General features: G+C 32.6%; 1 protein-coding gene across 3 annotated transcripts in view; it reads left to right on the forward strand.

The window, feature by feature from the left end:
- CNOT6L (CCR4-NOT transcription complex subunit 6 like) overlaps positions 1 to 12,114 on the forward strand; it is a 118,662-nt gene that overhangs the window by 84,475 nt on the left and 22,073 nt on the right. For all 3 annotated transcript variants that reach the window (XM_058296548.2, XM_071215922.1, XM_058296547.1), the window contains exons 6-8: positions 2,203 to 2,271; positions 5,127 to 5,284; positions 7,170 to 7,324. In XM_058296548.2, the coding sequence (XP_058152531.1) occupies positions 2,203 to 2,271; positions 5,127 to 5,284; positions 7,170 to 7,324 (382 nt within the window). The remainder of the gene's footprint in view (positions 1 to 2,202; positions 2,272 to 5,126; positions 5,285 to 7,169; positions 7,325 to 12,114) is intronic.

Here is a 12,114-nt window from a genome sequence, read left to right on the forward strand (position 1 = left end):
CCACTCTCTCCTATCTTTTTATTTCAACTTGTGGAACACCCTTTCATAATTTTTTTTCAGGGCAGGTCTTTTGGTGATGAAGTCTCTTACCTTCTGGTTATCTCTGAATATTTTAAACTCTTTTTTGAAGAACAGTTTTGTTGTTTAAAGTGTTTTTGATTAGAAGCTTTTCTCTTTCAGTACCTTAAGTATTAACATAATACCTTCTTGCCTCTATGGTTTCTGATGAGAAATTGGCACTTAGTCTTATTTAGGATCCCTTGTATGTGGTGAATTGCTTTCCTCTTGCTGCTTTCAGAATTCTCTATCTTTGGCATTTGACATTCTGATTATTATGTGTCTCAGAGTAGGTCTGTTAGGATTATTCTGTTTGGAGTATGTTGTGCTTCTTGGACACACATATATTTATGTCTTTCATAAGAGTTGGAAAAATTTCAGCCATTAATTCCTCAAGTTTTCTTTCTGCCCCTTTTCCTTTCTTTTCTTCTTCTGACACAACTACGATGCATATGTTTATGTGCTTTGTATTGTCATTCAAATCCCAGAGACACTGCTCAAGTTTATTCTGTTTTTTTTTTCCCTCTATCTGTTCTTCTGTCTGTATGATTTCAATTATCCTTTCTTCTAGATCACTGATTCTTTATGTCTGCTCAGATATCCTGTTGTATGTCTCTAGTGTTTGTTTTTTAGGCGGTACCATGACTTGAATCTGGGACCTCATACATGGAAAGCAAGCCCTCTACCACTGAGCTACACTAGCTTCCTTAGTGTATTTTTTAAATTTTGTTTTATTTTATTTTTTAATTATCTTTTTAAAAAGTTAATAGATCACACAAAACATTACATTAAAAAACATAAGAGGTTCCCATATACCCCACTCCCCCCTTCCCCACTTCTTAGTGTATTTTTAATCTCTACTCTTGTGCCTTTTATCTCCTGATTTCTGTCACGTTTCTTTTTATACTTTCCAATTCTTTATGCTCATCCAATATCTTCTTAATATCCTTTATCTCTTTGTTCATATTTTCTTTTAGCTCCTTGAATTGATTTAGGAGATTTGTTTGAACATCTTTGATTAGTTGTTCTGGGTCTCTGAAATTTTAATTTGTTCCCTTGACTGAGCCATATTCCTGTTTCTTAGTATGGCTTGTAATTTTTTGTTTATGTCTGGGCATTTGATTATTTTGGTCTGCTAACTCTGAAAGTCCATTTCTCCCTCTTGCTCAGAGTTTTGTTGATTGGCTTTGTGTTAAGGCTCTTCTTTGATGCTTGGTCCAACTTACTGTTAGACCATTAGAATAGCCTGTGTTTTACTGATCAGAATTTCTATATTTCTTCATCTATTTCTTGCCCTGGATATGTGGTACAGTTTTTAAGATTGTACTTTTTGTGTAATTATTTTCACCTCCAGTAGAAAACTTCCTTCCCTCTGTTCCTTTTCCATTATCTTGATTGGTTTCATTCATTTTTGTGCAGAATTTTTCTTCCCATCTTTTATAATTTATTTAAATTCTCTCACTCAGTGCCTTGTTTCCTTATTCTTTTCAGTTTTGGGACCTTCCTGTCTTACAGCAGTTCAATTTAACATCCCCCCATCCCCCAGCGGGGACTTTTTAAATGTAGCACTCCTCAGTGAATTGTGTTCTGCCCTGGGTGTCTGTGGACTTGACTCCCTGTGTCTGGGTATGTTTGGGTTTTAACTCACTGATTTCAGTGGCTTTATACTCTCTGTCCCTGGTGGGAGCCATCCAGGCTGCTGGCTCTGAGCAGCTCCCAAGCTGAGCAGTACCAAATGAGGGGGAGGATAGTGGACTATTGCATCTTGGACAGAAGATTCCTACCTGATATTTTTATTTTTCTTCTAATCAGTTGTTTGTGGAGTGTTTCTCCAGTCTCTGCTGTCCTCCAGAGTTCTAAGCAAGTAGGATTTGTTCTTTATTTGCTGAATCTCTGGGTAGGTTTTTTTCAGGGGCTGTCATATCACCGTGTTGATGACTCTACCCAGTTCTGTGTTTTATGCCTAGCTGTCCTCAAACGTCTCTGGTTTCTAAATCTTGAGCAAATTTCAGTGTTAAATTTCTAGTCAGCTTGTAAAGCATTATAGATGAAGAGAAAAAAGTAAATTTGACATTATAAATGATACTGGTTTTAGAAACACAGGTACTTAACTAATGTTAAAGTTATTATTTCTATTTTTTTCAGTTCATCCAGAGCAGCTTCCTCCGAGGCCATGGATTACATTAAAAGAACGAGACCAAATTCTGCCCTCAGGTAAATTGTTTTTCTCTTTCTTCCTTGTCTTTTTTCAGAAATACTTGAAATTCTGCTTGAGCTTTGTGATCTATTAATAGGCCTTCCTTTTTTTTTTTTTAACCTCCTATGGGGAGATGAGTTTAAAAATATTAACATAGATTAAAAAAAAAAAAAAGCAACCATCTACACCAAGATAGGCCTATGCATAAGTATCTTGTATCTTGATGCTCCTATTGATTTAAAAATTATTCTTTGTAATCACCTTTCCAAAGGACTTCTTCACACAGTGTATTGGGTGATTAAAGAAAAAGAATAATAAAGAATTTTATTCTGAAACATTTTAAATTACTTAAGCTACTTTATTTTCCTTGAGAGTGTATATTAGAAACACCCTTGTGGAAGAATAATTTAGGCTGGGTATATACTTGCTGTATTGCAACAAAATATGACACCAATCTTTGGGTGCAGAAATGGTACATATTGAGTATTTGAGTAATTTAAGAGCATACTCTAGCATTTCTAGAACTGCAGTAGTCTAGAATATATAAACTTTTATCTCTTTCTGGGGACCAGTCATAATTTGACATTTATAGGGCTTAAGTATATCTGACACTTTTGGATTGGGAATCTACTTAAAATAAGTTGTTGTGAATTATTATTTCTCTAAATTCCTTTTTTTTTTTTTAACACATGAGTAATTTTCATGATACCCAATTTCATTTTAAAATGAATAAGTGAAAATTGTACTATTTTAATATGAAGGTCAAACCAGTATTTTTTTAAGGAATAAATCAAAATTGTTAGGATTTATTGTGTTCATTTTTAACAGTGTAAAGCCCTTGTATATGTGAGGTGATTTTTGTTTTTGTTTTTTTTTAAGTAAAGTAAAGGATTCAGAACAAATTAATTACTTTGGAATTGGGATAATGATGTGTTTGATGGGGGAGTATAACATCTTCATGGTTCTGTTTGTATTTTAACATAAATATTATAATATGCAATGTATTTCTGTGTCTTCCAAAGCTAATAATTTATAAACCACTATACCATAATAGAGCCATAATTTCTTCTGAGAGTAAAGAGGCTATTTTCTAATTTTCACAGTAATCCCTTTTTGAGCAGGAGTGAACACATTCTTGAAGAAAAGTTTTCATAATATTACACAGCTGCATTTCTATTAAGAGAAGGAACAAAAGAAACAGTTTTTTTATTAGTTACTGGATTCTAAAAGTAATGTGTTCTTGCATTTCCTTGTTGAAAAACTATTTGAATTTTTCTTGGGATGTATGGTGCTTTATTGAGTAGAATCTGAGTCCTAAAAAAGAAATTATTAAAAATGAAGGGAAGAAGGGTTATGTATATGTAGTATCTGGCTGGTTAAAGGTGATTTACAGCCACAAAACAATAATCAAACCCAGGAGAGTGAAAAGTTTCCAAGTATAAACAGGAATAGGAGAGTAGCAATAATACTGACTTAATTTTCCCTTCTTTTTAAAAATTGCCAGTTCAGTCTTAGGCACCAGCAGTAGTATAAATAGTTTGTATATATTAGAGATGTTGCCAACTCTGTCCTTTTCCATAAAACCTCACATCACAAAGTCATGGAGAAAAACTGAATGAGGCAAGCTACCATCTGCCTTCCTTTTCTCTTCACTTCAAAGAACATTTTAAATCCAGAGAGGCAGAGTTAGGTGAACCCAGGGTGCTCACTTCAGAATGTGAAACTCTGAAGAGACTGAATGCCTTGGGGTCATTTCCCAGATAAATAACCAGAGGATACAAATGATCTCAAACTGAAATATATGCCCCTGTATACAACCTGGCCACCAGTCAGAATCACAGGTGATCATAGAAAATTAAGTTTCTCTTACCATCTTTCCAGTCATCTGAAACTGAGCCAACCTTGATCAAATCTTATTTCAGCTTGGATCTCTCACATTTTATCTAAGTAAGTGATTCTCATCCTTTCCTGCCCATTATAATCTGGGATGAAAAATATGAATACCCAACTCCTCCCCGCCCCCCCCCGCCCCCCCTAAATATTCTACCTTAATTAGTCTGGAGCAGGGCCCTGGAAATCTGTAATTTTTTTAGAAAGTTTTACAAAATGATTCTAATGGGCAGCCAGAATAGTGAATTACTAGTAAAAATCATTGCTTTTCAAAACAAAAACCTTGGGGTTTTTGTTAAATTGCTAATTCTGATTCAGTAGATCTTGGTGGGGCCTGAGATTCTGCATCTCTAACAAGTTCCCAAGTAATAACTGATGCTGCTGGTCCTTAGAGCACACTTTGAATAACAAGGATATAGAAGACCATCTTCTGACTCTGCTCACAATCCTTTTATAGTTCGAGGATATTTTAAAGTGATAATTTTATCTCAAAAATGAACATTTTATTTGGCAAAAAAGAAATTCTCATACTGGTTCAGAGCAGTGAGATGCTAAAAGAAGTATTAAGTATGGATATTTAATTAATAAAAATTAATGAAATCAGAGTCCCTTAATTAGGGCAAAGCTAAAGTTTATTTTTGTTCCATTTATGGAGAGAAGCTTTGTTTAGTAAATTTCATGGAAAGAGTTAGCATTCTGATTTAAAATTTGAATTATTTGTTAAATTTCTTAAAAGTCTCAAGTATGAGTATTTAGCCTAATTCTAGACTAGTAAAAGAACTTTGGTGTGATGGGCTCCAGTGAGGTTTTAGTAGATACAGTTTAACAGAAATATCTTGCCGTAGGCATTTCACAAGGATGATATTTGGAGTGTGTGCCCATGTGCTGTGTGTGCTTGTGCAATTGTATACATGGTACTGCTTTAGAAAAAGTTGACTAATTTTCTTCCTTTTATCTGTTGTTTTTTCCTCCCACTTCTTAGCATCATTCACGGTTATGTGTTACAATGTGTTATGTGATAAATACGCAACCCGGCAGCTATACGGCTATTGCCCATCCTGGGCATTAAACTGGGAATACAGGAAAAAGGGAATTATGGAAGAAATCGTTAACTGTGACGCAGATATCATTAGTCTTCAGGTAACACTAAAGAAATTAAATTATCTTTGACTTAAAGGTGAATTTAAACATTATAGAAGATGTTTTGGGATACTGTGTTCAAAGCAAAACTCAAAAGGAATTGTTTTCTCCCCTTCTCTTAACAAAAAAGGACTGGCATTTAAGGCATCATTTCCAGAGCCAAACAGTTTTGCTGACTCAGTATAGCCATCCATTTAACTTCATTATAACTTTCTTCAGTGAAAACAGTCTTACTCATATCAAAAATCATTGGTATTACTGAAAAAGAAAACTGCAGAAGATTTCTAATCTTTCAGAAATATAGTTTTAATTTACAGTGGAATCTGTAGAAACAAAAAAACCTTAGTGCTTGCACATCGTTGTTCCTTAAAGATAAAACATTTAACGTTTTTAAAAATGTATATGCTCTTTCATCTTATTCTAAACACCACCTCTGAGAGTTAAACTCTTCTATTTGATAACACCTTGTTATAATGAATATAATTTGAAGAATCAGCACCATTCCATGAGTATGTGCTGTATTGATTCTTTTCAAAACTTAGGTAATTATTAGCCAAAGTTTATGAACACTTTTTAGTATTTTTTTCCTAATAACTTTCAAAAGTGCTTTAAATATTTTAATGTTATAATTTCACATATCCTTTACAGCATAGCCTGAGGAAAGAATATTTAAAAAATTTTTTTTTCCTAGTAGAGTAACTTGATAACTGCTCTTTATTTTGTCTGTAGTTCATATGACTTCCTGGGAAATAAAAAGAAGTAAACTTCACTTTCTAAACTCAGAAATAACAGAGTGAGTGTAGGAGGAGGCAAAACAAACATAGTTTTTTGTAGTTATTGCTCTCTTTTTGATTTAGTATTTTAGTAATATCAGTCTTTGAACTTTTAAGCATAATTTTGAAGGCTAAAAACATCATAATTTTAAAATGTTGTCTTATTTTAAAAGTAATACTATATTAAAAAATGTTTATTCCAGAGAAGTTAAAAACTTTGAAAAAAATGAAGCATGATGGGGGGAAAACACCTATGTATTACAGACATAATTGCTGTGTTATAAGTTCTAGTGTATTTTCTTCTAAACATTTTTCTCCTCACTTATCTATTTATAGATATATTTTCAAAATAAAATTGGAAAAACACTATTGACATTTTGTTTCTTGTTGATTACACTTTAAAATTCTCCAAAAAATTAATTATATGAATATTTGTTCATTGATTTAGCCTTTTCCCTCCATTTGAACATTTTCACTTTTTTATGGGTCTTTGTGGTTATAAAATAAAGCCATTTTGAGCAACTTCATACGTGGATCATTATCTTAATTTTTGTTTATTCCATTTAGAAAGATTTGTTAAAAATATGTTATGGGTCAAAAAATAAAATAACTTATAATTACTTAATTAGCAGAGACCATGGATGATTGATGTGTTCAGATACCTAAAAATTCCTTAAAGTAGAATTTTCTTGTTTTTTAGAACTTATCCATTCTCATTCTTTCAACCATGGTTAAGAAGGATAAATAATTTTAAAAATTACCTTTTTTTGGTAAAATTTACTATTCCCTACTACCTAACCTACCATATGATCAACTTTCTTTGTTTAATAAACAGTCTTGAACAAGTGAAGTATAGTGGAATAAACTCTCAGTTGGGAGTTAAGAAACCTGGAATGTAGTCCTATACCTGCTACTAAGCTAGCTGTGTGTAAACTTTCTGGTTCTTTCAGCTTTTAAAAGCTGCAAATGGCAGCTGCTAGCAATAAGGTAAGATAACATTTGCTATGCAAATTATTTTAACTTAATCATACTGTTCTCATAATGCTGAGTATTTTTATATCTTAATCAGGTTTCCCTCTGTCATGTAAATGATAACTTTACTTTCATCTCAGGAAGTGGAAACAGAGCAATACTTCACTCTCTTTCTGCCAGCACTGAAGGAGCGTGGATATGATGGGTTTTTTTCTCCAAAGTCACGTGCCAAAATCATGTCTGAGCAGGAAAGAAAGCATGTGGACGGTTGTGCAATATTCTTCAAAACAGAAAAGTAAGTTAAGGAAAAAAAGTACAGTGCTGTAAATTTATTTTTTTTATCACGTATTTGAAATTCTTTGGTCTATCCCTATAAAATAAACAAAAAAGCTAGAAAGCAAGTGATAAAAAAGTTAAACCATTGTTGGTAACGTTTTATTTCTTAAGCTGTGGGTTGAAAACAAAGGTGTTGTAGTATTCTTTATGTTTTTTTATCAAATTGTACTAAAAATGTTAGCGATATAGACCTGAATATGTTTTTATAATCATATTTCCAAATATATTTTCATAAAGTAAAATATTAGTTTTGGGATTAAAAAAAATGGTACCTTTTAAATTAGAAATAAGTGATCTGATTTTTTTGTTTTGTTTTGGTTTTGGGGTTTTTTTGTTGTTTGTTTATTTTTTGATAGTTGACCTTTCTCAGAATCATGTTTACTGAGTATTTTCTCGGTGACAAGTCCCTTGTTGGCACAATGGACACAAAGATAGACAAGACATAGTTCCTAGTCTTACTCAGAGCTCAAGTTTAGTAGGAAAAGGTAAGCATATAAGATAATTACAATATGATAGAAGTATGCATAGGTAAGGGAGAACAAGAAGTGAGGTACAAAGCTTATGGAAGTAGGGAACTAAAGGATTGATTGAGACAGGACAGTGGAAAGTAGTCATGATCAAACATATGGAAAATATGTTCTGTGCTTTTTTATGGCTTCTAATATAGTTGATGAAAGGATAATCAAAGATTAGAATATTATGAATCTGCTCACCAAAATATATAAACAATCTTGTTGAGGCCTCTATGCCTTAATATCCTAATATTAGAATGGAAAACTGTGTCTTTTTGGCCTACTTATTTCAGAGGTAGTTCCAAGAATGAAATGAAATGAAATGGATAGATAAGTACTTTGTGAAACATTGTCTTGGAAAAATAAATAACATTTTTTTAATTGCCATAATTCTATATGGTCTTTTGTAATTTTATTTCTTGTTGGATTTATGTGCTGTGTAAGGGATTTAAGAACTGCATTTCCTACACAAGGGGGCAGTGCTGAGTGCTGTAGCACACTCAGGAAGTGATCCCTGAGTGCTGACTGAGCAATCACGTTAGAGGTAGGTTTTCTGGCTATCACCTTGGTGAGAAACTTGAGGGAAAAAAGCAGCATATTTTTGCCTCATAAAGGCTCCTGATTTTAGAGTAGGAACTTTGAAATAACCTCTAATGGAAAATTGAGATGTATGGAGAAGTTTGATAGATGTTGAATCCCATGGTTAATAATTCAGATTTGATAACATTAGTTAGGGAATCATCTTACAGGATGCTTACAGGATAAGCATATCCTTGCTTATGATTATTTTTCAGTATTTCCCAGTTTAACACTTATTATAACAAAGCCATTCAGTATTTCTTTTGAAATAGGTATATTACCAGCATGACATATCATACTGTTATGTTGTTAAATCAATCTATGAATTGGAAAGATATTTGACCCACTAATATATATTTATTTGCACCTTCTTTACTATCTTTTCCGTGGAATTTTAGTACATTTATTCTCATTCTGGTTAATAATTAGTGTACAGTCCTATATAGTATTTTAGGCTATGGTATCCTAAATTATTCTAGTGGTTATATAATTTTTGAAAGAATTTAAAAATAGCAATGACTTACTTTGATAGTATTTACCTGTTGTTTATGTCAGGCCTTTTATAATTATATGGATTATCTTAATTGTTAAAAGAACATTCATAGGTAGGTATATAGCTCTTTCCTTGCTTTTATAAAGGAAATCAAGACACACAGAGGATAAGTCCAAGGTTACAGAGCAGTCTGGCTTCATAGTTCATGCTTTTAACTACTATACTAAACTGAATCTCTAGGCTTTTGGATTGGGCTTCCGTATTACTTGTAGCTCTTATGAGGTTATGTCATTTTTTAAAATTGCCATAAATGTGATGTTTGTTTCCTGTGTTTATACACAGGTTTTCTGGAAGAACCATAATTTTTTAAAAAAATGTACTGATAGCATGAGGCATCTAACATTAAGGTCTTTTTCCATCTGCCATTGTTTCTTTCTGAAGGAAGATAAAACAAGATTTTAATCACAGTTTTGAAGGGAAAATCTAAAATTCCTTGATAATTTACTAGATGTAGTTAAGGTTTTGAACTAACCATTATAACTGTCATTTAGAAAACTTTAAAAAGTGTGTATTTGAAAAATTAATTCTTGCATTGTTAAAATTGCTGAGAAACTGTTAAGAGATGTATGCATATGAAATACTTAGATGCACCATCTGAATTTCTTCCTTTCCTCAACACTTTTTTTTCTTTAGTAGTAACATGGACCAAACAACAGATGAAGAATTTGAGTGTGTTACAGTATAACATTGAACTTTTTTCCTGGAATAGCAGGTCTAAACTATACTATCATGGATAGACTAAAACCATCCTCTGTCCCAATACCAAATATTTTTTCATGACATATTAGCTAACTATCCAATGCCAAACTATTTGGAATTTAACACAAAGTGCATCACCCTGCCTTTTCTTCTATCCTTTCTTTAGATTGGAGAGATAATATAGTGCAAAGAAAAGACGGAGTTTTGAAGACAGTTGGTTCTCCTCCTTTTTTTTAGCTGTGTAACCTTGAATGAGTCTTTCTGGGCCTATTTTCCTCAGTTGTGTATCATTACCTTGTAAGATCATTTCCTTAAATAGTTTATAGAATTAAGGTCAAAAGATAACTATGGAAGAGTACTTCAACTCTCTGTAGTAATTCACAGAGTCTCATTCTTCTAAAATCAGATCAGAGTATCTGATAATTCCTAATATTCATTGATGATGGTTTTATCTCTCATGGAAACAGTGGTACAGAATAAGTACTGATAAATGGAAACTATAATAATGGCTATTTTTCGAAAAATAGTATAGTAAAAATCTTTTTTCAATCATGACAAAGGGATAGAGTCGTTTAGTAAAGACTAGAACACAGATTACCAATATACAATGAATTAGAATGCAATAAAATATTCTTTAGATGATATTCTTTGTAGTTTTAGTTTAATTGTTCTTTGGGGATTCAGATGGCACTTCAAGATTTGGTAGCACCTTGTGGTCATTATGAACATAATTTTGTTGTTGGTAGTTATGTGCATTGAGATACTAGAAAGTAGAAGGTTTGGTTGATTAAATGCCAGAAATCAGCTTTTCTTTTGTCTTTTATCTCAAGTATTTTCAGTCCAAAGTATATATGTGTATACATGTAGAGAGACTGCTGAGTTATTATAGATGCGTTTTTAGACTCAACTTAAATTTCTTTTTTGCCATGTTTTGTACTATAGATGTAACAGTTAATAGAAATGGGGTTTGGGAACCAGATACACAACTTGAAGAAATCCAAAATGGAGAAAAGGGAGATGAAACCAGACCTAGACTTACCTGCTCTTCCGATCATGTTTTAAATCAGTGAGAAAGGGAAAGAGTAGAACAGCAGTTTTAGAACAGTGTGACCACTACACTTTGAAGAGGCAGTCTTTTCTCACAGGATTGAAAACTAGGTTGTCATGGTACTTAGTCCTTGCTATATTGCTTTTACTTTCCAACCTTCTTCCAGTTTCAGAGGTACCAAGTATGATCAGGCCTTGCATTTCCATCCCATGCTTTCAGCAGTTTTTGCTTGAGAAGGGGGCATTCAGAGGTGACTGTGGAGTCATTTGTAAGTGGACTATTGTGATAATACTATCTCATTGGTCTTTCAGTTATTTCCTATTTTCATAGGTGGTGGATGCATTTAGAATTTTTTTACATGGTTTTTAAAATATGAGATTTTGAACTCTGACTTCTGTCAACTTTCTCATTTATTCAGTCTAGAACATAGAGATTTACCATATTTCCTTTGTGCCACAGTTTCCTTTACCTTTCAAATATGTATAACTGTTCCACCTAACTTCAGGGGTGTCTCATGAGGCTAAAATAAAGAATGTGAAAGTGCTTCAGTAGTTAAAAGAACTGTACAAATATAAAATGGTGTTTATCTACTTTTCCTCCCCATTTATCCCATTCTTTAATCTTTCCTTTTCTAGTAAATTAAGATAGTATGAATAGATACATATAATTATTTAATTTATAATTGCCTTAAAAACATAAGATAAACACAGAAATAAGTTGTAGGAGATTATAATTATAAGAGTTTATTGCTAGAAATCTTATTCTTAAAGCAGAGTGACTGAGAATTTTGATTAAGAGAAAATAGAATGCATACACATACGATTATAATAGCCAAAAAGCTGTTACACCTACTTAATCCACTGGTTAAATAGAATGAAGTTTCAAAGTCACTTAATATTTGAGTGGGTGAACTGATAAGCAGAAGCTCATGATATGAAACTTAACAGAGTTAAATATAATCTGCTCTTAGATTATTAATGGAGAGGGGGAGGGAAGGAGGGATAAAATCAACTGGATGACCAGAAAAAGATTTATATACAGAAATGGTCATCATAGCATTATTATAATAGTGCGAATGGAAGTAACTTAAATGTCCAACACAGAATAGTTAAATAAATTAAAATCTGTGTAATAGACTATAATGTAGCCATTAAAATTGATTTTGAGGGTCGCACACATGGAGAGGTGACGCAGCAAGATGATGCAACAAAAAGAAACGCAGATTCCTGTTGCTGCTGATAAGGATAGAAGTGGTCACAGAAGAACACACAGTGAATGGACACACAGAGCATACTGGGAGGAGGGGAGAGAAGATAAATAAATAAATAATAAATAAAATAGATTTTGAAGTATATTTA

Source organism: Dasypus novemcinctus, chromosome 1, assembly GCF_030445035.2.
Source record: "Dasypus novemcinctus isolate mDasNov1 chromosome 1, mDasNov1.1.hap2, whole genome shotgun sequence".
Taxonomy (NCBI): domain Eukaryota; kingdom Metazoa; phylum Chordata; class Mammalia; order Cingulata; family Dasypodidae; genus Dasypus; species Dasypus novemcinctus.